The 27,424-nt window shown below is 50.6% G+C and overlaps 1 protein-coding gene across 1 annotated transcript in view; it reads right to left on the reverse strand.

Moving 5' to 3' along the window:
- Nucleotides 1-27,424, reverse strand: part of GALNT14 (polypeptide N-acetylgalactosaminyltransferase 14) — a 103,444-nt gene that overhangs the window by 63,965 nt on the left and 12,055 nt on the right. Inside the window, exon 2 of the mRNA XM_074820619.1 lies at nucleotides 2,544-2,713. Coding sequence (XP_074676720.1) covers nucleotides 2,544-2,713 — 170 coding nt within the window. The remainder of the gene's footprint in view (nucleotides 1-2,543; nucleotides 2,714-27,424) is intronic.

The following is a 27,424-nucleotide window of genomic DNA, read 5'->3' on the forward strand; positions in this document are numbered from 1 at the left end:
GCATTATGGTGGTCTGCAGGTCTGTGAGTCTCAGTGCTGCCATGCGTCATACAGAGGGGATAAAAGATGGAGAGCAAACACACTGAAAACCTGGTTGCAGAGCAGAGCAAGCTGCTTCAGGCAACAACATTCAGCTGAGAGGCTGAAGGAGAACATGCTTGCTCATAGGGAAGAGCTGCAGAGGCAGGTAAGACCCTCTCCAAAGCCTCCTAACCCTTGCGTGAGCTGGGCAGGAGCCCCTTGTCATGGCAGTGCCCCTTGGTGTGGGGCCCACGCTAGGATGTACCTTCCCCCAAGGTCAGCTGGAAAAGAATCGAGGTCTAACTCTTTGGGTTCACTCTCAAACAAGAAAGCCTGAGCACTTCCAGTCTGGCTCACACAAAGCAGCCTAAGCCAGGTTTCCCATCCAAACCAAGACTCTAAGCACAGCCTCCAGCAGGTCACGCAGCATGAGCCCTGGGGGTTTCCCATCTCTCATGATAGCCCAGTCCATGGTCCTCTGCTCTCTGCTTCGCAGCAGGGACCTCTCCTAGTCAACCCCATGCTGGACTCTCTTTACACATTCTTGCACACCCATCAGCAATTTCTCCCTGCTCCAAGAGCAGGCCATGCTCATCCATGCTCTCCTACCCAGCTCTGCTGGGCCATTCAAGACCCACTCCCAAGTTGCACAGTAGTGCCTGAGCATCGCCTGCGGCAGCTCCTGGAACACCTGTGCTGTGAGCAAGGATTATCTTTCCAGATAGGGCTTAGCTCTGCACCCTTCTCTCCCCTTCAACCACCATGCCAAGACCCTTCTCCCTCTCCTACCCCCCCCCCCCATCAGCGCCTGCCTCCCCCAGATCTCCCAGCAGCCCCATTTCCTCCGTGGCCACTCTAATGCTCGGCTAATGGTGCATCATCCGCAGCATTGTTCAGACATATTCAATAAATCAGAATCCAATTACCGGGTTAAGGAAATTGGAAGCAAATGCAATTAGCCCCAGCCCCTCCCACGTGCTGTGCCCTCGCTTCCTCCTTAATGAGAACTTTTCTTTCACAGGAGCACTCAGGGCCGCATCTGCCCGCCCAGGAACAAGGTGGCTGCCACCGTGCAGCAGGGGTACAGTGAGGGGGCAGCCGACTCAATCTTCCCTTTTAATAGGGCAGATGGTTAATATCCCTGGCATTAATTCTCTCCAGGAATAGCACGCTCACTCTCTGCTCAGTTATAACAGGCGTCCGTCAGGGCTGACAGCTTCTCTCCGGAGAAAGGAGCATCTGGTCCTTACTACGAAAAGGAGCTAAAATAATAAATAAATAAATAAATAAGCACACTGCTTGCTATAGGGCTGAAAAACTGGTGCTGTTTCAGCATTTCAGCCTAAGTGCTGCATTTGAACTGGAATACGGAAAATTCAGGTGCCAGGTCAGGTGCCAGGAGTTGAGTCGCTCTGACCTGGGAGCAAGGTGCAGCCTGGGCAGCGTGGGCAGCAAGGTGCCATGGCTGGGTCCAGCACAGAGCTCCCACTGGAGCAGGACTTCCCCCCAAAGAGCTCCCAGGAGAAAGCAGTAGAAGACGGCTACTGCCAGCGGGCTGGGACATAATGCCAGGCACAGCTCCTCGGGAAGGGCCTGCACCAGCTGTGGGCTGGGGACCGCCAGTGGGGGCCAGGCATACGCTGTGCCCTGGAGGACAAGGAGGAAAACTGCATGGGGGGAACCTTGGGAGCATTTCCTACACCAGCTGGACACTCTGGAATCACTTTGTCCAGCAGACTAACAATTAACCCCATCGACCATCAACAACCTGCAGCCACGAGGGCAGCTCTTCCCTGATGAGTTTGGAGAGGTGACTGGAGGGAGGCTACAGCTGCTCTCATGGTAAGCGAGGGTACACCAAAACTCCCACCCTGCCCTTCTCATGCTGACAGCAGCAAGGGAACGCGGGTCCCACAAGGCAACCCTCACTGCAATCCTCCCTGCCTGTCCCAAGAGTTCCTTTGGGTGTCGAGGATATTTTTGACCTCAATGGTATTGGAGCAGCTAGTAATCCAACGAGTTCTTACCTTCCTCTCCCCCTCACTCAGCAATAGTCCCTTATTTCCCACATTAACTCCTCTCTGCAGAGCAAAGTAGGTGCTCAACAGTTATTTTACCCCCCCTTGCACCATCTCATTTCATCCCCTGGAGAGCAAGAGTTCCCAGCACCAGTGAAGACTTTGCCCGTCATGGAGATGTGCTCTCGCACACCCATTACTTTTCTGAAGGAAAAAAGAAAAGGATTTTCCTTTCTTTTCCTATGGTCCTGGAATAATTTATACAGGTTTTAGTTAACAGGTATAGGACTGCCAGACATGCCAAGAAATCAAGTAAAGTGAACGACTCAATCCTAAAAATACAACCCAGGCAGAACCAATCCCAAGTGTACCCACTGGGTGTGGGTGAAGGGCCCAGACCCACCTAGCATCCCAAAACCATGGCCCTGAAGAGGAATGGGACTATCCACCCATATAACGAAGTTTTGTGAGGAAGATCAGGAGAAACCATGGGGGAGGCAGAACCTGTGATGGCGGGTGTCGCGGACGGCACGGTCACTGGGGATCCTCTCGCTCTCCCGCTGGTTAAAGGCATGGAGCCGGTATGGGTCCTCTCCACCCTTCCACCTCCGGGCGCTCAGGTACCTCCGCTCTTCAAACTGATCCCAAAGGTCGTCCCAGTCCACGTCCGAGCCCTGTGCGCACAAAGTCAGCCCTGTTAGACAGAGGAGAGACCAGAGGACACCTGACCCCACTCTGGAGGTCGGTCGGCCCCACGGTGCAGACAAGCATCGCAAGAGCAGGCTAACAAGGAGCCTCATTAGGTCTTCAGGGTTTTTTTTTCCTTAGGTCTTGAAACAGCACGTCAAAGAGAGCCTGCCAATTTGAATTTAAAATGACTAATTTGAAACCAAATTCATGTCTCTGGTGGATCCCCCTCTCAAACAGCACCGTTTCAAGAAATATAAAAGCACAAAGATCTTATTAGGGTTTTCATTTCTCTCCAGCCAAAACACAAAGGTATTTTACACCACATGCCCCATCGCCCCTGTAACCCTTCAGGCAGGAAAGGGCCATCAGACAGGAGCAGTTTCATCAAGCACAATCCCACGTTTCCACAGCTGTACCCTGCCCCCAGGGCTGGCTCCAGCAACTGGACCCTGAAAGAAGGGGGCCATCATCCTCCCAGCCCGATCTCAGTCCATCTTTGCCACAAGTCTCCCACCGAGGACTTCAGCCCTAATGCAGGGGGAAGAGCAGGCAAGCATGGACCCATGCTGTACCCCCTGTCCAAAAGGATGGAGGAGCTGTTTTTCGGGGTTACCTGACAGCTCCAACAACCATCAGGGGGTTTAAGCATCCCTTGGCAGCTTGGTGCCATCAGGGGGTTTAAGCATCCCTCAGCAACTTGATGCTGTCAAGGGGTTTAAGCATTCCCTGGCGGCATGATGCCTGAGCCAGCGAGCACAATGCAGAACCGATAAGATCTCATCGTTACAGCAGCACAACCTCTTTGATCTCAGCCCACGTGTAACACGGAGAGATGTAAACATTTACAGACATCTCAGCCCTAAAGAAAATTGTGATCTTATCCAATAATTGATCTTTTCTTCTTCTTTCCTTTTTTTTCCCCCTCCTCAGTTCACACCATCTCAAAGCCGATTTTGCCTGCTAATAGTGCAAAATGAAGCTTTTGAAACGGGTGATTTTTATCCTGTAATTGATTTTACTCGCATCTGGCAGCGCATTTTCTCTAGTCATAGGAAGGGGAGGAGGGAGCACTGGCTCCTGCAAGTGAACCACAGCAGGACCAAGCCGGGCGCCTCCAGCCACACGATGCCCCACACTGCCCTGGGTCAGAAGGACATAAGCACCCCCAACAAGCCAACAGAGCCCAGGGATGCAGGGGCTTCCAGATACAGGGTCATATTCATCCTCCTCCAGTGTGACCCTATGGCCTTCTCCAAAGCTCCTCCAGCACTTACCCCAGTGCAGGGAAGATCAGAAGAAACCCCCAGAGCACCAGCCATATTGAGAGAAAGTTTTTCAGGACCGGGAGAAAGTTATTCAAGGCTGGGAGAAAGTTATGAAACCAGTAAGGTCACCGCAGGAGGTTTACAAGGAGGATGTACATAACCCGCCTGTGGGCTTTTGCGAGGACCGACATACACAGGGTGATAAATATTGTTTATGTTTTTTCTAAGGCATCTTGCAAAACATGATTTACCACAGCAGTAAAAGATCAGGGAAAAGTGAGCCGATTGCATCGCAGAGCCACCGACAGTCTGATGTTTATAAGATTTCATGATGACCCTGGGGGGGCCTGGCACCGTTAAAACAACCACTGCAGAGTTGCAGTCCCTAAATTTTAATGCTGTGAAGAAAAGTAAAAGTTGGTTTTATCAAACTTAATAAGAAGATAAATTACTTTTAAAAGCGGCCACATAACACTTAAGGCTCTTGGATGTATACTTTTTTTTTTTTTTTTTTTTAATGTCTGTTAAACCCAATAGCCTGGAATCAGCTAGAAAGGTGCAGATGGGCAAGCATCCAACAGCTCGAGTGGGAGGGCTGGCAGATTCCCACGGGCAGCCACAGCTCCAGGAAAACTGGAACTTTTGCACATGCTGCAGGGCAGCGAGGCTCTTGGCCAGGCCAGCAGAAGCAGGGAGTCGGCACACAGGAGGGTCCTGGCACGTGCTTTGAGGTCTGGGATGGCATTTCCCCAGCATTCAACTAATCTCACTACCATCCTGTCACTGGGGGGTTGCAGTGGTAAATGGATACATGGACAAATACCAGTGCCTTATCCCACAGCATTTGCTTCTCATCCTGCTCTGGATATACCTTGCATCCAAGGATTACATTCTTGGTTCACAGCGCAGTGAATAACTAGTATTGCCGTGAAATCTCCACCTGAAAGACATCAGCCCTCTTCGATTCACCCAGGCTCTCCTTTTTGGGTCTGGAAAGGTATCAGTAGGATGGTTCCTAAATATCAAAAGCAAATAGATGCCAAATAGAGATTAAAGAGTTATTTTAACCACTATATGGCCACAAAACAAGCCCAGGGATGGGGTTAACTTTCTCAGCCAGAAGTAGATACCCAGGTTTTGTCATTTGCTTTCAATCCTCATCTCCTGTCCAAATCTTCTGAGTGTCCTTCAGCTTTCCATCCCAAGCTTCCCGCAAGGTGAACCGAAATCAGAGCAGGATGCTCTGACACATGCACACACCAGCCTCTGCAAAAAAATAACTGTGCAAAGCAGTGAGGGAAAGCAAGGCAGTGGCCTCGGATGAAAAGCTCCCAGCTACGCAAGCAGTGGGAGACAGGAGACCTGCCCAACCACACACAGGGGCTCGCCTGTTTCTCGGTGCTGGATCAGGGATGGGGAAAGCAAGTTAAAGCGTAAGGAGAAATCCCCTTCGCTCACCCAGGGACAGCACATCAGTTACGGGTTACTGGGTAAGGTCTTCATTATAATATTTCCTCCATGTATTATCACCTCTTCCTCACACCAGAATTCTGTCTTGGGAGTTAAATAACTGATGTGCAGAAATCTAAATTTAATTTATTATGATCTAACTCACTTTAAAAGCCAAATTACCCTGCACTAGAAAAGGATCAAGTCAATACTCAACTTGCCTTTCTATTTATCTTCTACAGGGCTCTTCTCTCCAAGTTTCATATTCATTTTCTCTCATGTACTAGTAATAAATTTTCATTTTTTTCCTTAGAATTAGGTAATTTCTCTTTCAACATTGCAGTTTAATGGTTGGTATTAATTATAGGAAACACAGTCAGTGCTTAAAAGAGTTTGAGAGACTCAACGAGTCTGCAGGAAAAAAGAGAAAAAAATATCCAAGGGTAACCAGCCACTCTCAGCAAACAAGTGCCGCCCCTTCCGACACCACATTGTGGGGGTCCCCAGGAGGCTCAACAAGAGGGACCCCCCAGGCAAAGAGACATGGACAAAACTCATTGCGGGGAGGAGCTCCAATCTCACACCAGTGTGCAGCCAAGAGCAGGGCTCACTGAGAGCTTTCTCCTTCACTAGCCTGCTAAAAGCACCTCCCAAAAACATCCCCAAATCCGCCTGCTAAAGGCACCCCCCAAAGAGCAAACAGCAAACCCCCAGAGCAAGCACAGAGGCAGCTTTTCACTGCAACTGTACATTAAAGATCGAAAGCCTCTCAGTGCAAAGATGTAATTCGTCATCTGCCTCTTAAATCACAGCTCAGAATCAAAAAAAGGGGAAAAAATAATATTAAAAGAAAAAGGAGTGGTGCTACGGGGGGAGAGCAGGTCATTAGCAGTAAAACTACAATTTTCTGGCAACTGCTAATGCCTTGTTTATGTGGATTTCTGCGAATATGACATTTTAATGGCATGATAATTGTGTGATTACAGTACAGCGGGGATTGCTGGAGCGGGAAGGAGGAACGAGCGACCCAGCCAGTTGCTGCTGCGGGCCCACAGCATCCCCACGGGATGCTCTGCTCCCTCCTGCCTGCACCCGCAGGCAGCCCCTGGCACCCCGTGCCAGCAGGGGAGGCCAGAGCAGGCTGGACACTGGGCAGGGGGCCAGTGCACTGTGCCAGCACCTTGGCCACAGTGAAGTGGCCCAGCGAGGAAAGGGTATTTCAGGTGAAAAGTTTGGCCCAAGCGGAGCCAGTGGTGACTGGGGATGGGCAAGTCGCACTGGTCCCCAGGGCCAGCCTCCAGCTGCCCAGGAAGAAAAGGAGTGGGCGGCACAAGCCAGAAGCGGAGTCTGATTCACTTTCTTCTTTCATGACACTGTTTTAAAATAGAGAACATAAGCCTTTGCTAAAATAAAAGCCATTTTTCTTTTGGGACTGCTGAGTGTTGCCATTAGACTGAGGTGAATCAGACCTGCACCATGCACATCCTTTCAGGAGGCAGCAAACCCAAACCAGCCCGCCCGCTGGGTTTGCCAGGGAGCCCAAATCTTTGGCCAGGCAAAGGGGTTTTGCCTGTGCAGGTGCAATGATGGACCCAAGGGGGTCTGGCAGCAGCCAGATGTGCCTCTACCTCAGCCCCCCTCACTCCCAGCTTTCCCTGGAAAATCTCCCCCCTACATAATCCCTGACCAAGCACTTGTCACTGAGCCTCTGTCTTACCTTCCCTGGGACTCAGGCATTAAAAAAAAAAAAAAAAGGAGGGGAGGGGGAAATAAAAAAAAATACATCAGCCTAGCAACAGCTTCAATAAACAAGCGAAAACTCTAGAAACTCAGGTGCCACGCAGCATGTTGCTGCCTGGCTGCACTCAGTTGCTCCTCTGCCTTTGGACAGTTGGACCACATGTGCATGTTCAGCACAGCCCAGGGGCACTGGAGGCAGAGGGCAATCTTTCAGCAGGAGTTGCAACCAGGCATTATACAAATGAGATTTAAACATCTCACTGAAGCGCAAGGCCCCTGCAAGCAGCAGGTTCAATTATAGAGCTGTTACTGGCCGAGGTGCTAATGCCATCTGAAAGGATTATAATACTTCAAACAGGGTAGGACTCATCCTTCGTCAACCCCTGGTGCCAGCACATATGCTAAGAGGGTCAGCAGCCCCAGAGAAGAAAGAAGCAGGGTAGCATCACACAGCCTCCGTCCTCTTCCCTGTCTTCCCAAACTGCCCAGATAGAATATGAGGTACAAGATCCTTCAGTCAAGCTTTGGTGTAGTTTTTCTGACATGAGAGCCCAGCTTGGCTGAGCCCCATGTGCACAGTGCTGTGCATCCCGATGGCCTCATCCCCAAGATACAAGGGGGAGACAGAGCACCATGGCCATGGTCTTTGTCCTGTCCAAATCAGGCTGTGGGTCTCTGGAGAACAGGCCTCGTACCCATCCTGCAGCACATCCTCCAGGGCATCAGGTACCGCTCAGCAGCAAACCAGCATGGACCCTGGAAGGGTCATGTCCCACACCTCCTTCCTCTTATCCCCCTTCCCCAAACTGCACAGTTCCCAAGCCAATCAAGCCAGGAGCCCCCGTTAAAGTGCTTGAAGTTAAGTACTTGCTTAACTGTTTCACTGACTCAGTGCCATCTTCCCCAGCTTTGTGCTGACACCAACCACGCACTGGAAACAGAGCTAGTTCTGGTCCCCAGCTATCATCTGCCCTTAATTAGTCTTCTGCCCCATGGCAATTTTAGCTCCAGTTCCTTTATTTGAGGGAGGTGAAGCTCCTCTTCCTCTTGCACTAGTACCTGGGCACAACACCCAGGTGGACCTTGGTGGCAGCATCTCCAGGACCCCACAGGGATGGGCAGCATACCAGGCATCTGCCAGGATCCCGCCCTGCCCCAAGGAGGACTGGCATCTCCCACTGCTTGAAGGCAATTTACTGCCTCTCAAGGGAGACCTGCAGATCTGAGTCTGCTCCGACCCCACTTGCTGGGGGAAGAAAGAACAAAAAAAAAAAAAATCAAATAAAATATTAATACAGATACCTAACTGAAGCAAAGCATCTCTCCAGCAAAGTCTGTCCTGCAGCTGAGGTCCCTGGAGAAGCTCTCAGAACTCACCATTAAGCTTCTCACTGCCACTGACCTTTCCTTGCTCAGGCACATCCACAGGCATGCTGCTCCATCTTCAAAGGATGGAGCATTGCCTCCTCCTCTGCTAGCTCAGCAGGGAACACGAGTCCTTGAGGACCTTCCAGTAAGTGTCCCACCTTCTCACTTGGCCCTGAGGCCAAGGCCATGCTATCACCACCTTTGCTGCCCTTCCTGCCCACTGCTCAGTTTCCTTTACCTGTCTCACCTCCAAGCCCCCCTCTCTAACACCCACTGCTGTGGGGGCAGCGTCTGGCTCTCTCCTGTGGTGCACACACATGTTTATACCATCAAGACACCTGCTGCATCAGGCAACAGGACTGACAAAGGCTGGAAAGTGGCCATGGAAGAAGATTTGACCTTCAGGAACTGGAAGAAGACTTGACCTTCAAGAACTACAGCTGCAACCACTGCCTGGATGGAAACATCCCCATTCAGACTCTGAAAGCAGCTCTTCAGTGTCTTCCTCTCATCACCCCCATACTCAACTATCACCAGCACAGGCTGTTTGCCACTGATTCAGTGCAAGGAGCTGACCCAGGGCTAGGGCAGCTGGGCCATCGCTAAGTCAATCATGGCTAGAACCAGCTCTTTGTGTATCTTCTTGTCTGTATCTGTGGTAAACGATATACAGTCTGAAACACCCTCCAGAGGCTTAAATCTGCTAAAGTCTCCAGCCAAATGCAACAGCATGAAAAGCCACCAGAGAATTATTGATGCTTTTTCCAGTAAGGGCACCAAAGCTTTCATTTTAAAATGGATGGCCAGGGCAGCCACCAAAATGGGGAATTCATTTGCAAATCAGGAGCAGGGGACTCTGAGTTGCAAGGAGGGGAAGATGACAGATTCATTGCTTTGATGAAAGGCCAAATTTGTTTCCAGGGCTTCCCTTAGGAGAAAGTCAGCTCAGAGTTCACACCACACTTATCAGCAAGCACTCACCACACCAGCAGTGGTGCCAGGTTAAATATACCCCCACCTCCAGCAGGCAGCCTGGGCCTGAGCTTCACGTGTGGACAGTGGTCCTATCCGCCAGCTGGCCACTGTCCTGCCTCGATGCGGGGAGCAGCAATGCATGCTGCTGGCCAGCATCACGCACCCCACCCAGATCCCAAGGAATCCCCATGGTGACTCCTATCATCTCCAACATGTTGAGGAACCTCCTGCCTCCCTGTGATGATGGAGAGGAGCGCAGGATCCAGGCCACTGACCTCTAGAAACAACATCCAGCTACAAAATTCCCCACTTGGAAAGATGCTCTTCCTTCTTAGAGCCCCCAAATCAGGTGTGTACAGAAGGGTAGCGCTGCATAAAGAACACAGACTTTAATTCTTTAAAATAATAAATTAGCCTGTAGGATAGCCTGACACATAAAGACAAATCCTGTATAATTAAAAAGGAAAGGAAGCCGATTATATCCTCCTGGCGAATATTGCTGCCTGCTTCTGTTTTATTTATACATTACAGTGTATAATGAGCTGAATATTTAGGAGGTCAGCACAAACCAAGCTGCTGACTAGAGAAAAGAGAAGACCCAGCTCTGTCTGTGCTGGGAGCCAAGCAGGAGGACGGAGAGGATTTTTGGTCATCTCCTCTCCCCCTGCCCACAGCTCCCCTGAGATGCTGTGGGACTGCTCGGTTCAACTGCTCACTCTCAACTGCTTGTGCTTACGCTGCACCAGTCTTCCCAAGCCTCCATCAAAAAAGGTCTTCTGGACTCCCTCACAGTCCCCCAAGAAAGGATGAGCGAGGCCAGCCTAAGCCTGTTGGCACCTGTGAACTCTTCTAATGGGTCTGCAAACAGTAATTCTGGACTGCGAACAAGACCAATAGGTTTTAAGAGTCTACAAGAGAGTCTCTGCTTCTACTAAGATTTTTTTTTTTTTTAATTTCAGGTTTAAAACAAACAAAAAAGTTGGAAAACCTCTGCTCTGGCAGCAGCTCTAGTCCATGGTGAGCACCCTGGGTTGATGGCAACAGTCCCCCACCGGTGCACCCACTGCTGGTCCCATCAGTGGTGGGACACCTGCAGCTCCCCCAAGCCCTCTCCATCCTTCATTGATGCCAGCTCCCCCAAGTGCCTTTGCCCCTGCCAGGGGGAGTCCCCTTGTCACACTCCCACTCTGGGCTCGCTGGGGCATCGGGAGATGGCAGAGAGCATCTTTGCAGCCATTGTGCCGCATTAACCGGAGCACCACGGGCAGCCCCTCCACTGCCCATCGCCACCACTCAGTGCCACCATCCTTCGGCAGCACAGCGTGCGCAAACCTGAGAGCTGCTCCCCAAAGGTCAGCGGCAATTGCACGGGGCACTAATTAGGAAAGAAACAAAAGCAGCATCCCGTGTCCCCCCTGTGCCAGCCAGGTTCAGCTCACTCCCAGAATCATCAGAGGTCAAATGCATCTGGGAAGAGCCCAGACCCATGGTGGATAAATAGAGGGGCAAAAGGGAGCTCCTGCGTGGACAGACGGTGTTTTGTTTTCCTTCTGTGCCTTTTCAGGATGGACATGAGCTGTCTCCCAGCCATGAAGGTCAAACCAGCCTTCCCAGGCTTCAGCAGGAGCAGCAGATGATTTAGTACTTAGGAGCCCATAGCTGCACTTGGTCTCCTGCTGAGCTTTGCTCGTCCTTCTGCGTAAAAGCCAAAGCTGCTACCAAAGCACAAAGCCTGAGCATCTCGGAGGTCAGAGGAGGTCTCCTTCTTCCCCACAGAGCTGGGGGTCCCACGTGCCAGAGCACAGCCTGGGCACATCAGGGGGAAAGGGAGGGGGAAAGGGGAGCAGGGAGGGAGGGTAACAGAGTCAGCAGTTGGAGTCCTGCTCTGACCCCAGCCCTTTAAAAAGCAGGCGGCTAATCCGAACCACACCTCCCGAGCAAGGAAGAGATCGTGCTGTTAATACACTCGGCATCCTCGACCCGACACGGCCTTTTCGCAGCAGCAAAGCCAGGGGTAATCCATCTGGTAATTGCTTTCATGGGGATCTTTACACAGCTTTAGAAACTAATGCTACTATCCTTCCCTGAGCAGCCGCCCTTCCAAACTGAGCAGCAACAAGGAGCAATGGATAACAGCAGCGTATTAATGTGAAGGGAAAAGTGCCTCCAAGGGAAGGAAAGCTCAGCCTTTATTTTACCTTGGTTTATTCTAACAGGGGCAAAAAACCCCTAGAGATTAGAAAAATAGACATTCAAGCAAAATAAAATAATTGCAAATACACAAAAGCAATTATATGCATGGCTTTAGCTGTGTTCAGGAAGCCACCAGCCTGCCTTTCCCCTTCCCTCGGTCAGCTAACTGCTTTTGAGGAGCAGAGCTTTACCAAATGGGCACCAAGGCACAACCTGCTCCAGGGAAGGAGCTCAGCAAGGAGAACAAATGCCATCAGTCAAAACTCCCCACTCCTACACTTGATTTCCAGCTCTGGAAAAGCCCTGCGCTCCCTCCCAGCCGTGCCTCAGTTTCCTTGCTCCTACAATTAATTCACAAGGTTCCCGCTTGGTGGGAGGCTCCCCAGGGAGCATCACCTGTGCCGAGCAGCTCCAGCACAAGGGCTTCTTTTCTCTTCCCATCTCTCACTCTTTGCAGAGTGGGAAGAGGGAAGAAAACCTTTGCTGGTGACTAACCAAAATGGCCCAAGCCCTCTCGGAGGGCTTTCCTGGCACATGCATACCGTGCAGTGACGTGCTGCGGGCCAGGCCAGCCCAAACCACACCAAGCAGCTACCATGGTACCAGTGGGAAAATTCTTGGTCGGAGCCCAACCTCTCCAACGCATTTAAAAGCACCACCAGAAACATGTGGGCTGCCCTACCCCACATTGATAGGGTACAGGAGCCAGGGGTGGGTTTTCTGCAGCTCGCAGGGGCAGCACGGGCTGTGGAGTACCAACCCATGGGGTGTTCTGCAAACCCTCACTGCACAGCCAGAGCGTGGAACCCACCAGTGCCCACCTGTCAGATACCATCCCACTATCAAAAAGTACTGGTGACCCACCTCCTCATCTCACACACACACCTTTTGCAGAGAGGCAGGCGTTTCTGTAACCTCAAGCTGGTCCTCAACATGCAGGCGGAAGGAGATGAAGCTCAGGTCACGGCAACGATGCTCCAGGGTACATGTACTACCCAGCTGGCAGCCCATCCTCCCCACAACTCTCCTCAAGGAGAAATTAGATATAAAACATTTGTGACAGCAAGAACTGATCTAAACCTTTGATCCTTAGGTACCTGCTGCTGGTGTGTCTGCGAGATCCCTGGCCTGGGAGCAACATGACTGACAGCACCAGAGATACAGCAGCATAATTTAGAGCGTATGTGTCAACCCAACCTTCTCCTATCTCAGCTCAGTAATAGGAATAAAAAAAACCCAAACCCTGGCTAGTTAGAAATGCGTTGTAGCAAGGTATGGTGAGTTAGAAAATAAATAAGCCTGTTGAGAGGAAGGACTGCAGGCCCCTGCCAGCCGCCAGCACAGGCACTGCGGGAGGCTCAAAAAAGTGCTGCGCCTTGGGATGATGTGGGTTTAGCTGGGGATGGGTCAGGGGAGACCAGAGGCAGGGCATGGCTGGTGTGGCCTGGCCAGGCAGATCACAGGCAGACCTCTAGGGCCTGGCCACCTCACCGGAGCACAGCACTGCTGCTCACACGAGCAAAGCCTGAGCAGAGCTGCAGCTGGGTCTGGGAGCCAGGGCATGGGACATGGAAGGTCCATGCAGCAAGGACAGCCTGAAGATGACATAAGCCTAACCTCATATCAAGGCCTGAGCAATATTTTAGGGTAAATTTGCCCCAAAAATTATCCCCACAAGGAGAGAAGAGATGGTGCTGGGAAAGAATCACAGCTTCTTCCGGAGCAAAGACCCCCTTCTGCCAGTGCAAAAGCCACCTGCTTCTCTTGAGGGACAGGCTTAAGCAGCATTATCCTTCCCAAAAAGAGAAGTAGGCAAATGAGCATGGACACACATCCCACCGTCCCCTCCTGCTGTGCTCATGCAAACGTATAAGCACAGCTCCCCACATTGCTAGGAAGATGAGAGATGCAAAACAGAAGCAAGGGGAAACAAAACAATGACAGCTGTAATTGGGCTTGTAGCAAACGACATCTGTAATTTGGAGGACAGCTGTGTTACCACCAAGGGCCCATCACTGGAGATCTCACACCCAGGAGGACAGCTGGTTCAAAAAGCACTGCTATGTCACAGCCCAGAGACACAGTGCAACCTTCCCTTCCCCCTTCCCCCAACACATTGGCAACATCTGATCAATATTTCTGCACATCTCTAGGAAACAAAACCAACCAAACAAAAAGAATACAAAAAAGCCCATTCAAAATAAAAATCAAACCTACTGCGAAGTCACCTGATGCAGCAAATTCAAAACACATCCCAAGAGCATGCAGGTCTGGATGGAAACCAGTAACCACGTACTGAGCTTTGGTGGTGTTATCAGAAAAAAAAGAAAATCTGCCTTTGGCACTGATTCTCTCTCACACATACATACATACATGCTTCACTGCAATTAGGAAAAAGAACTTTTGGAGTCATCAGTCATGAAAACAGCATGAAAGTCTTGATGGGCAGCTCCTGCTTGGGCATGCACCAGCCGCTTTGCCTGACACAGGAAGATGTTTTCTCCACTGCGGTGAAGCAGTATGGCTAACAGCTCCCGGCACACTCCTGCTCGGCTCCACCATGCCCAACCCATGTCTGGAGGCAGTGAGCCTTGCCACATACCTCAATGTGTCAAACCCCAAAACCTTGTCCTCTTCAATGCAGACATCAAAGCGCTGCCATAGATGGCATTTTGTATTAGTGCACAATGTGAGGAGGCACCATGCATGTGGGCAAGCAGAGCAAGTGTGATACAAGCCAGTGGCAGGGTTCCAATCAAGGCAGAAATAAGGCCCCCCTAAATCTGTTGGCTCTTGATGCTTTGGCAGCATTGGGCTTTGAGGGGGTGGTAGCTGTGGGCATGGTACAGCTTCTTGCAGCCCAGTTGGGTAGCAAGTCAAAACATGCTCCATTCATTGGGCATAGCAGCATGGAGGTATCACCGCACAAGGCTTGCCCACTCATCTACCAGAAACAAGTTGATAGGCAACACCTCCAGGATCTCCAAACTCAAAGAGTCAGCACTGAAACAGCCTGATGCTCTCTTCAACGAAGAGCATTTCGCACCGGGTAGACACATTAGCTCCACCAGAAGCTGCACAATACCTACTGAAGGTAAAGGTCCCTGTTCTCATCAAGCCGAGGAGGGAGAGGTGAAGCACCCCACACGATGCAAGGAGTGGAGAGCAGAGGCTGGACCCACTTTCAGGCAGCCCCACCACCCGGCTAGGCCACAGCTCATCCCGCACGCCTTTGGTCCCCCTTGCTCCTGCAGCGACACGCTCCCCTTGCCAGCAGCACCGCATTAAGGATTAGGTGGGATCAGACGCGGGATAATACAAATGAGGTCGTGTTTGCTGCTGACAGTAGCTGCAAAGAAATGAGGAGCCAGTCTTCCCAGCCGGAGGGAAATGAGATGCTGTTAAACTCTGGCCAGACAGGAGAGGAAAGGAGGGGTAAGGCTGAGTCTGGGCTAATGCAGCTTCTCTGCCCACAGGTTTGGATATACCACTGCAGCACCTGATGGCCCACAGCTAGAGGGGGAAGGGACTCGCCTTGCAGAGGAGCTCCAGCCAGTTCCTGGTGGAAACCAGGGCAGGTGGGGAGTGGAAGCAGTAGGGAGGCCCCCTACCACCACAGGGAGATGTCTTGCACCACCTCTGCATAACAGGAGATGAAAGAAAACCCTTTTGTGGGCTGGATGGTCCTGAAAGCACGAGTCAAGCCACAAATTGGTGATGCTGTTTCCCTTAACATTGGGCATCCACTGGCTCATTTCTCCTCCTGGGTCTTTTTCCATCCTCACCTTCTCCTACATCCCTCAGCAGCTCTCTCCTCCCAGCTACAGGCATGCCTCTACCTCCCCTTGCTCCCCTTGCCCTTGGCACCAGCCATGGCATACTTTTAAATGGAGGGGAGAAGATGGTGATGCAAAGGGCTCAGAACACTCAGGCCTTTATAGGCATGCCAGAGTAAGCAAAAGCCATAACACCTCATGGAAGGAAGAGTGGGGGGCAGAAGCTCTGTGGATGGAGAAGATCTGCAGAGGAGCAGATGTGCTACTTCACAGACACTTCCCAAAAACACAACAGTCAGTGCAGAGGTCCTACCAGCTGCAGGGCAGGCTGGCTTGAGCATCTCAACCAGCACTGCTCCTGACGGCTCTAAAATAACCCCACCTGACTGCTTTTATATTTGATTTACTGCTTGTAAAGGCACGTCCAGATTGCAAGCTCCAGCTGAGCGCTTTCATACTCTTTCTGCCCTCGGAGCCCAGAAGAGAAAAAATTCTCGTAAGACGCACTCCGGACACACGACCGCAGGCTCTCAGCTCTGAGTGGGGTGACCTGCCGCCGGCTCATGCACGGCCCCGGGAAAGGCAGGGACGCAGAGCCCCAGCTGCAACGCCCGCCGCAGCCCCAGCAAGCCTGCGCGCAGATGGCAACAGGACCGATCCCTTCGCAGCCGGCAGCATATGCTGCTGCTGCTGCCCACATCAACGCAGACGCCTGGAGAGACACACCAGAAATAACTGGTTACACAAGCCAAGACTTTCTCCTATGCAGGCAAAGAGAGCTTTAATTCCAAACTACCAGGTACAGCTCAGCAGCTGAATGCATCCCCGCTTCTTGCAGCAGGAGGAACAATATCTCAAGGGCAACAAAATGGACCTAAAAAAGTCCTGAAACAAAAGAAGGCCAGAGGGAGGTACTGGTGGCTTGTGACAGCTAGGCTGGTGAACCTCTGTATGGCAGATAGTTTCTGCTCTTGGTCTGCCAGCAACCTTTATGTCTGCTCTAAAACAGGGGCAATAATGCTCACTTAAGAGTCTCATGCTGAATTAATCGTTGCAAAGTGCTCTATGGTTCAGCAACAAGAGATAGGAAGGCAGCACTAAGTACGATCATAGCTGTACTCAGCAAGACTAATGGTCTGTGCTGTGCTATGGTCCCTGTAAGCCATCTCTAACACCGCTTAATGCTTCAGAGGAGGATGCTCGGCAGTGCCAGTGGCAGGGGTGCACCCTCCGCCCTGTCCTGGACAGGGAGCAGTACCACCTGCCCAGCTCCCCACGTCAGCAGGGTGTCTCATCCCAGTCAGGCACGGCCACTGAGGTTGTACCCGGTTGTACCACCTGGCTCTAAAAGTGCGGAGTGGAGGAATGTGGTGTTCGGAGGAGAAGAGAAAAAAATTAAGTCTTGTGAAGCTAAAGGAAACAAGTTATTTTAAAAGGCTTCCTCCTCTCTGACAACTCCTGACCTGTTCCTGGGCTCTCTGCCCAGCAAGCAGCATCAATCAGGCAGGGTGAGGTGCAGGCAGGGCACGCATGGCAGCGCCTGTCCAGGGGTTGGTATTTCCTGCATGAGGGTCAGCACCACGTAATGCAGCCAGCAGAGTGGTGCAGAGTAGCAGGGGGAGGGATGAGGGTTTCGGTCCCCATCTGGCCCTAGAGCAGGCTTCCCTCCACACCCCAGGTGGAAAGGACCTGCGTGCCCACAGCTCCCTCCCTGCCAAGCTGCTCATTTCCACAGCCAGCCCCAGATTTCCGCAGCCCAGTTTCCTTACAGGGATGTGGTAAATTAAATATATCAGTGTATATTCATATATATGCATGCACATTCCTGCTCATTTACACGCCCTTCTCTGCAAAGAACCTCCAAGCTGAATGGACAGAGCTGCCCTGGCAACGCGCTGGGGGCATGGAGAGGGAAATCTGACCCCCGGGGAGGCCAGGTGACAGCCACACACAAAAGGGTTGCTCAGAAAGGCAGCAGTGCTGGGTCACGTCTGCCTAAATACTCCGTCTCTGATGTGAGTCTTGACAGCAAAGACCTGGGGAAAACTACAGGCAAGTGAGCACAGTGACACCTCTTCTGAGCACCCTCCCATCTTCTCGTTTAACACCTGCATGGCCCTTTTTCCCCATGCATCTGTCCAGTCACCGCTGAACCCACACAGGTTTTCAGCAGCCAGAAGATGCTGTTGCAGAGGGCTCTGGAAACATCCTGCATCCATCCACACTGAACCAGCCCCTGACAGCTTCCTTTGATGATCCCAGCTTTTGTTCTGGAAGAGATGGAAGCATATCCACCCTTTCTCTGCCATCAGTGATCTTCCAGATCTCCAACATAACCCACCTCATCCACCCCAGGCTAAGCAGCCCAAGCCTACTTCTCGCAGAGCAGCCATCCCAAAGCCTCGATCACCCTACATCCCACCTCTGCACCATTTCCACCTCTCTGAGATGGCCAGGAACAAACAGCAGGTAGGATTTGCTGGAGATTCGTTCAGCAGCACCCTGCTTGCTCTTGCTCCTTGACCACCCATGGTTCACCAGCAACGCAACTAACCTGCCCACCACACTCCAGCCCTTGGTGCTTGCTATGGGGCCAGTTGTGCTCCCCGAGCACCACCAGTAGCACTGTAAAACCCAAGCACAAGTCACCCAGGAGAGGCTGTTCAACAGTCCTGTCCTCTACCTTGCTACTTAAATGTGACTACAAAAAGACAAGCAGCAAAAGCCTCATTATTTGAAAATACGAGTTCAGGCTGCTAAAAGGCACCAGGGTCCTGGTACACAAGGACAAGATGTTCTTCCCCTCCACAAGGCATTTGGCAGGGGCTCTGTTATTTCCAGCACCACAGCTGAGCTCCGGCAGGCTCGCTGTGGCTTATTCCACACGCCCTGCCTGGCACCAGCGATGCCAAATGGGAATGGGCAGTCAACATGCCAGAGCAGGGCTCTGCCACCAGCACCAGGCTAATCCCACCAGCCCCTTACTTTCCGAGACAGAAGTGGTGAACACAGGAAATAAAATTAAAACTCTTCTTTGTGTTTCAATTTAATATTTTATCGATATTGGAAGCAGCAGGGAAAACATGGGAAATGTGAAGCAAGTAACCGCTCTGGCTCAATAGCAGAAGCCAGAAGAAACACTAGGGCATCTAGGGCAAGCTCTGCGAGGCTTATTTTAAAATGTTCCCTCCGCCAACACAGATAAATATTTGAGCAAAAAATATTACACAAAAATTCAGTTGACTCACGAAGAGCAAGCACGTTAAATATAGAAAATAAATTAAATAATTAAAGGGCAAGAGAGATGTGATTTTAGCCACGTTTTGAGCATAATTTTCATTACAGCCTTACATGGGGAGCTACCAAGCTGCTTTTAACCGTCAGAGTGGGTGAAGCAGGTAGCAAAGCAAGCTTTTGCATGCTCCCAGGCCATACCTGCCCCTGTTGGGAAGAGCAGAGCTGTGTGGCTGCTATGGGGAGCTCCCCTCAGCCACCGCCCCATGCCCCTGGGGCACAGCACAGCTTCACTCAGGGCTCCCCATCCCTTCTCCACATCCTGGTGGGGCAGCTAAAGTGCAGAGACAGTGACTGTTGCCCACAGTGGCCCAGAAATTCTCCATGGGATGTAAATCCACCAGGAATGTGCTATAAGCTGTTAGCCCACACTGGCCTCTCCCAGAGCTGCAGGTATACATGGCAGTTCTTCGGGTACAGTCCAACATAAGCTTAAAAAAAAAAAAAAAAATCAAAAAAATGCAATCCCAGCTCCAAATAGACTCAAAAACCTTAGAATAGGCTGAAATTTAGGCTACAGATGTTATAGCAAGATCCTGTTATTGCCAGGAGCCAAACCCTGCAATTTAAAGGTGCCCTGGCACTAACCCACCCCAAACGTGGCTCCCAGCCTCCGCCACGCTTCACAAATTACATATGGCGAAAAGGGCAAGCTTGAAACATCTGCACCACTTTTGAGAGCTCAGCACTGATCTGGCTTACCAAGTCTTTCACTGGTCCCCAGGCAGAGCAGGAGAGCTCCTCGCTTGGACCAGCAGGGAAGTCCAAGGCTGCCCAGGAATAAGGGTGCCACATGCTGTTCCAACCCCAGGAACTATTCCCCAATATTAAAGCAGGAAAAAACTCACAGCAAGGCTGGGCTGGCAGGCGCCTGCCGTGGCTGGAAGAACAGTTGGGCTGTTGGTCGGGCATCACTGTCCACCCCGATGGCGCTCTCCCTCCACAGCCTGCAAGATGCAGCAGGTGGAGGTGAGCAGTAAGGTAAAAGCCAGGGAGAGGATAAGATCAGAACCAGGCTCTTTTATTAACATCCCTCTCCTTTATTCCACCAGCCCCCCAAGAAATGTCCTTTCCTCTGTCTGCAGTGACATCCTCAAAGTCTCTGTCTCTGTTGCAACAAGCTCGACCTCAACACAGGGGTAATCTGGGCAGCCCACAGAGGTGAAACAGGAGAAATTACTTTAAAACACACTTCTGTGTCTGTGGTCAGGAGGCTGAAAACCAGCAGCATCAGCTGCCTAAATAACACACAGCATTTGAGGCTACAATGCTGATCTCGGCAACAACTTCCTCCCTCCCTCTCAGCTACAGAAAACCTATATATAGGAAAACATACATATATATATATAACTTTCATATCATTTTGCCTTTTCTAAAAAGTCCAGTAAAGCATCGCAGATTCGCTTTTCCCAAGCGGGGGACTGACATGCCTGTGTGGCTAAGCAGTGTCCCCCGCTCACCATGCCACACTGCTCCCCGTCTTGAGCCCCAGGCACCTTCTATTCTTTACCAGTGCTGCTGGAAGTTGCAGAGAGGAGGACTAAATCGCTATGGCAAACTAATTTAAACAGAACAGAAATCTTCCTAATCTTTGTCAGGCCACGCTCTTTGTATTTATCCTGACATCAGCTCTACAGGGATGGAAGAGAGAAGTACACGCCTAGGGCTGCTGGGCCACAAAGGTGCAGCCCAAGCGGCAGGGACAAATTCAAGCAGTGAATAAGAGTTGTGGTTAATGGTTCGCAAATGTTTTATGAATGCGCTTGCGTCTTCCATGGTCATGAGTGATGCCTGTTGCTCACAATGGGCTGTGCATCCCTATTGCAGCCACCAGCGCTGCTGATGTCCCCTTCAATATGTCCGTAATGTACCGCGCTTGCGGCAGGACCATGGGGAAGAGGAGGTGATGCTGGGTGGCATCATTCAGTCCCCTCTGGGGCGGTGTAAAGCATCAGGATGCCACTTTGCACCCCAAGGCATACTGGCTGCTGCAGACACCCCCTAAAGCATCCCCTCAGCTCCCGGGTAGCCATATTCAATCTGAAACATCAAATTTGCCCACTTTTCCCAGGCTGTAGAGCGACCCTTAGAAAACCTAGTAATACTGAAAGTGTTAGCCTGCTGCTTTTCCTGCCTCACTTCAATGTGTGTGGCTCAATTTTGGTTTTAATTGCAAAGTCCCCGCATTCTGCAAACCAAATGTAGCTGAAATTGAAATTGAAAAGTAAAACCACCTATCAACAAAAGTCAAAGCACTACGCTGCAAAACCTGAGATGGACAAAGCAGGGAGCTTAAATAGGGAGGGGGAAAAAATGGCAATTACATTAATAGCATATTTTCATTCGTAATAATCTGAGCAAGACTGGTAATGTCACTGGAAGGTGAGCTATCCTCGGCCCAAGGAGACGTGGCTATTTATGAAACCATCTGGCTGTCAGCTGCTCAAACACGGCGCGAAGGTGAAGTGTAAACGGCCTCTGCATCACGCCGCCGTGCCAGCTGCGGTCAGGCTACAGCCAGGCTGGCAGCAGCCCTCTGGGCAGAGAGAGGATGCTCCGTCCTCCACCTTGCAGTGGGGGAGGCAAAAAAAATCCAGAAATCATCTGCATTATGGAGAGGAATAGCAGTCTGCAATTTATAGGGGTATTTTTTCATTGTATGTAACTTGTTTATTTAGGAAGAGGTTTATAAATCATTGCTTTCTCAAAAGTAGGCATGAAGTCATGGCTACAGGAGAGTATTTCTTTGCTTTTAAGACAGCATCGCACAAAAATCATCAGATCTATTTAATGGGCTGTTGAAACAGTGTAATGCCAGTCTCTTCTGTTATCCTGGCTCCTAATGATTTTATTAACCAAAGAGCTGGAAGGAGATTGGCTTGGCACTCCTGGTCTCTGCAGTTATATTCTGCTCAGACACAAGCAGGAACTATAGCTGAACAGCAACAGGTAGGATGATATCCAATGCCCACCTCTATACCTCAACATTGTCTGGTTTGAAATAAGAGTTCTTGTGCCATTTACTGGCAGTGAAACTAATCGGATTCTGTAAAAATCAATCCATAAATGCACAGACTCCAAAACGAATGGCTTCCTTTCTGTTCCATTTATGGGAGGGCTCTTTTATGGATATCTATATGCTGGCGTAAAAATTTCAGGAACAACTTTTCTAAGTCTTCATTAAATTCAAGGGTATTTTTGTAGAGAAGACTGCTTCAAAAGAAACTGCTATTTCACATCACAGCTCGTTATTACCCACACACCTAAAAGAGCGATGCTCACCCATGAGAGCTGCCCCGACCATGCCATGTTCCCGATGGGCACACCAAAGCCACAGGGGGGAAAACCAAGGTCAAGGTTAGGATGAGACACCAAGCCCCACACCCAACGCAGGGAAACAACATGCCATCGTCCACCAGCATCCCCATCCTTTTGAGAGCAGCAACCACACCCAACAAAGAACACTGCCAATGTCAAAACGCTGCCCAGGCTCGACCCCGTGACCCCAGTAAAGCTGCAGTACAGGGGTGTGCCCTGCTAGCGGGGGGACTGCTGTCAGTGGAGGGTTTCCAGAGGGGAAAAATAAATTCATTAACTGAAACTGAGTGCTTTTGGGCAGACTCCAAGGTGAATGTTTCTTGATAAAATATTTAATGAAATCAAAGGAAAAAAAAAAAGAAATATTTCTTCCTCGCCCTATCCACTGTGTTAATATCAGGGGGTGGGAGTGGGAGGTTTGGGGCTTAGGTTTTTTTGGAGGAAGCAAAAAGACTGTGTGTTTCTCACTTCTGAAAACAAAAGTTTATCACAGCGGTCTGCAAACTGAGAGATTATTCAGATTTCTGTCTCCACAAGGATATTTCTTCCAAGACCACTTTCCTGAAAGCGCTGCAATAATTCCTGCCCCAGAAGCAAGGTGGGGATGCTGGGCAAGTCCCTGCATTGCTCACCGAACCAGCTCTGCGTCCCCTTCTCACCTCCCAGCAGCGCAGGCTCTGGAGATAGCCTTAAGTCCCATTTTGTGGTCCCGAGCCCCCCTGCTGCAGTCAGGGATGCTGCCACACACCTTCCCCTGGCATCAGTCCATCTGACTCTGATTTCATCGGTACCACTCAGATGCAATGACTGCCAGCTCCAAGAGCTGAAAATAGATGGGCGGATAAGAGACAGGTCAGGCACGCACAGTCCACAAAACTAGGTATCCCTGGTCCCTCCTGATCCACAGGGGACATCAGCTCCCCAGCTTTCCTCAGAGATGGTGACCCCACAGACCAGCTTCGCTGCTGCTGGCCAGTAACACTGACACCCCTTGGTTAGTCTGCTGGGACTGCCTCTGGGAAAAGCCAAAAGGCAGAAAACCACAAGCACATCACCAGATCCTCTACCAGGAATAATTTTCCATGGGGCTTACAACTATCTTGAACATAAATTGGGATAAAGGGAAAAACGTACAGCCAAGCCCTTTGTACATCTGCAATGATCCGTCTTGTCTCTGGCAGCTTAACATCTCCAGAAAGATGTAGCTTTGCTGTAGGAAAAATAGCTCCTAAGTGCTCCCGGTCGTGACAGATCCCAAGGCACACAGCAGAAGATCACCACAGCCTCCTGGCCACCGGCCAGGCTCGCAGAATTGAATTTCACCTTACCCTCTTTCACCTCCTTCTTCAGCCACAGAGGCTTTTCTTCATCTCTCCTTCCTCACATTTCACTTTCAAGGACACAGGACTACAACAGCATTGTTTTTTCTCCATACTCAACCTCAGAAAACAAATCATTCCCAAACTGTCTGACCAGACACCTTGTCTCCAACACCAGCCAGGAGGATGCAAACCTCCCCACACTGGTTAGCTACACGCAACTCCCTTACAAATAATGCTTTTCCGCAACTTTCTGCCAGCAAGACTGTCCTGAGTCACAAGACTTTTTTTTTTCTGCCCTCTCTTTTTCTTCCTCTTATAAAAGCTGTGGCTGAGGATGGCCATGCAGGTGTCAGATCCTTCTGCTGCCAGCCATCAAGTGCTCAACCTCACAGAAGCCTGGCAGCAGCAAGGTCCACCGGCGAAATCCCAATCTCTCCCTGCAGATAACTTTCCATCATTCACCTTAATTTCTTCCAACCCAGGACCCCTCCCAGTGAGATGCCCAAAACTCAGCAGCACACTCAAGGCAGGGGCATGTTCCTGAACTATCGACCAGTGTAACAACTTCGTCAGCATGACTAACTCTTCACTTTCCGCTTGGATTTCTCCTTTTTCCCCATCAAGAATGACAATTCTCCAATGATTTTAGCTAAATTTAACTGAGTTTTAGCTAATTTGGCTAAGATTTTGCTAAATTTAGCTAAGTAGCTAATTTTACAAAGCATTCCCCCATTAAATCTTCCCGTGCCTCAAAGTCCCCGTCTATAAAAAGCAAATCATTATCACCAATTTGTCTCCAGATGACAGAGGCTTTAAATCACTGCCACCCAACATCTGGTTTGCAGCCCACGGGGAGCTGCCGGGCACCATTCAGCTCCGAGCGGATAATTACCCACCAGTGGAGATGCCACCAACTCTGCTCCAAACACCTTTCTCCATCCCCAAAGCGTGAGCCAGGGTTGAGGGACACGGTCTGGGCAGCCCAGGGACCCAGAAACTGCTGCTGCCTGCAGAAATCAGTAGAACATTAAAGCCTTGGAGGCTGCCAGCCTCTTGCCAGCAGGAAAGCGCTTTAAAATTTTTTAAAAAAGAAACCCAGCCAAGGCAGGCAGAAAATGGAGAGGTTACAACCTTAAGAGCTGCAGAGACATTCAAACAATAGTATCTCTGCTCAAACCTTCCCCGCAGCTGTAGACAGCGAGACTATAAATTGGCCTGTGATTTAGCTCCATTTGGTGTCCTCTATTCAGTCCTGTGCCTCAGCCTATGCTGCAGATACCAGCTTTCACCCTTACCTTCACCATTCATTAACTGCTTTCAGCAAGTGGGGTGCCAGCACAGCTCTACACACATGGGAACCCCCTTTTCCTTCCCCAGCAGGTCCCACTGCAGCACCTTGAGTCATCACTTGGACCACAGCGCAATGCCGAGGGGCCTTGGTCAAGGTAGATATTTCATTTCATAGCCCATCCATTGTTGTGCATGCTATTTTCTTCCCAATTTTTCCTTTTTTTTTCTTTTTTTTTTTTATCTGCTCCCCCTCAGTTCACATTATAGCCATCATTTATCTCCACAGCACCAGCAAGCTGATTTACTGCCTCAATCAGCGCAGTTCCAGCATGAGCTGTGTGAAAAAGGGACGCATCAAGCCCAACATGCAACAGGGTCCTGGTCATGGGAGCCTGGCAGGACAACAGGAAGGGACAGGGCAGAGAATCACCCCACAAACCAAGAGCACCAACAGTGCAATTTTCTTCACCCTCTCTCATTGCGGCAAACCTGCGAGGATGGGGCAATGCCAGGACAGATGCCCTGCCAGGCACCCCTGGAAGACAGGAGGTTTGAGGCTGAGTACTTTAGGAGCAGAAGAGATTTGGCCAAGATGATTTTTTTTTTCCCTCCCTAACCAGGCAGTGGAGAAACCTGCTCCACCAGGATCGACTTGGAGCATTTCTGCTAAGCACCTAGTTCACTCTCTCTCTCCTAATGAACAGCATGACAAGCTCAAAAATCAATGGAGGCTCGCTGAACTCTGAGTAAAGCCTCTTGCCAGCACCCAGCCAGGCCTCCCCGCCGTGCTGCTCTCTCTAACTGAAACCGACGGGGGAGCGATTAACTGACAGGTTTGTTAATGGCCACCCAGTCAGGACTGTTATCACCGAGACCCCGTGAAAGCAACCCACGGAAACGAGTCATGTGTGGAGGTGCCAGCCTTCTCCCTGGCAATACCGGTCAGAGAAGAGGGGCTGCTGAGGCCACTGCGGTGCCTCCAGGAACCAGCCTCGGAAAAGCCCTCAGTGTTTCCCCACAGACAAGGATGTTCGGCTCAGCACCCCTCTCCCAGACACCAACAGGCCTTTCAAAGCCCTTGGCCCCATGAGCTAAATCCAAGTCTTTATGGCCAGATGGACACCACACATTTTGGAGCCGAATGGGAAGCCCTGGGACACCTCCAAGACCAGCCATCCACTTACAATACCTACGGTTGAGCGGGGAAGCAGGCAGGGGAGAGAGGACACAGCCTTGGGGAACCGGGTGGGATGGGGACTGGCCAAGCGAGTGAATGAGGATACCAAGAAACTGCTTTTGGCTCTTTTCCCTAAAATACCTGGCAGGCTGAAGTCCCCTCTGCAGCACCTGGGGCTGCGTGCAAGGAATGAGGCTTTGGTGGGGAAACAGCTGTGTCCCAGCACCAGCTAAGGAAACCCAGGAGCTGAGACGATGACACCAGCATGGCAGGTAATGGACACTCCCCAATCCCAACACCGACCAACCCGAAGAGGAAAAACCAACAGGGTGCAGCTTCCCCCCAGCATCCAGAGAGGTTAGGGTGGACTGGGGCCCTTGCACAATAAGCAGCTGCTCGCTTCAGCTCCAAAAGCCTTCCCACACCACTGCCACAACACTCCCCGCCACTATCCCACTTGCTGCACTATCAAGTATATATCAGTATATATATATATATACATAAATATATGTATCTTACCCAGCACACTGCTTTTCCCATCCACATTTGAAAAGAGTATGAGGAGAAGCAGCGTGTACAGCAGTGCTGCATCATGCATGTCCCCAGAGCCCTGACCCCAGGGCTCCTTCCCTCACAGCGCCCATGCCCTGTTCTCTTAGCCTCTCCACATGGGGCTCGTTTCCCGTCTCATTTCATGGCTCTGAATCATTCCTTCTGTGTTCTGTTTGCTTAAATAAAATGTCGTTACTTAAGAGACGGAGAAAAAAGGAGGTGGGCAAACGGGAGGGATTTAACTCTGCCTTTGAATCTCCTGGCTGGAGGGGCTTCACACACTATTCAGAGTGGTACTGGTGATTTAATCATCGGTGCAATGCTACTGCAACAGCAGCAGACAGCAGCGCCTGCAGGAGGAACGTTCTCTCTAACAGCATGAATATTAAGGGCATTTAACAGCCCTTGTAATCACACTGTGGCTCCTTGCAAGAGCACAGCCAGGCAGCACGAGGGAAGGCACTAAACCACGCTGCTGGGTTATCAAACTTTGTCATGCTCCTTTCGGCATCTGAAATCAGCCCCACTTACAGAAAAGCGAGCGTTGGCTTCCCAGTACGTTCTCTCAAAACAGAATCTCATGCGGCAAAAGCCCTTAAGCATGTGTTGGGATGAAATGGGTGGCTTTAAAGCCCCTTTCAGTCAAAGCTAGCCCTCTCTGGAATTTGGGTCCCTGTAAGATGGAGCAAACATTAAGACCTTCAGCAAATTAATCTCCTGTACCTGTGTTTGAGGCACTAGGAAAGGATTATTGAGAGAGGAAAAGAAATCCTGAGCATGGCATGAATTTAGCTGCACCTTGGAAACAGAGACGTATCACACTTTTCAGGTCAAGTGTTAGTCCATTCTCAATGGAAAAAGATCCCCAGCTTTTACACTCTAAAAGCATTTACTTCTTCATTGGCTTAATATCATTCAGAATAAATTTCCTGTGATTTCAATGCAGAAACAGACAGTTATCTATTGCAATATACTG

This window comes from Strix aluco, chromosome 3 (assembly GCF_031877795.1).
Source record: "Strix aluco isolate bStrAlu1 chromosome 3, bStrAlu1.hap1, whole genome shotgun sequence".
NCBI classification, from domain to species: domain Eukaryota; kingdom Metazoa; phylum Chordata; class Aves; order Strigiformes; family Strigidae; genus Strix; species Strix aluco.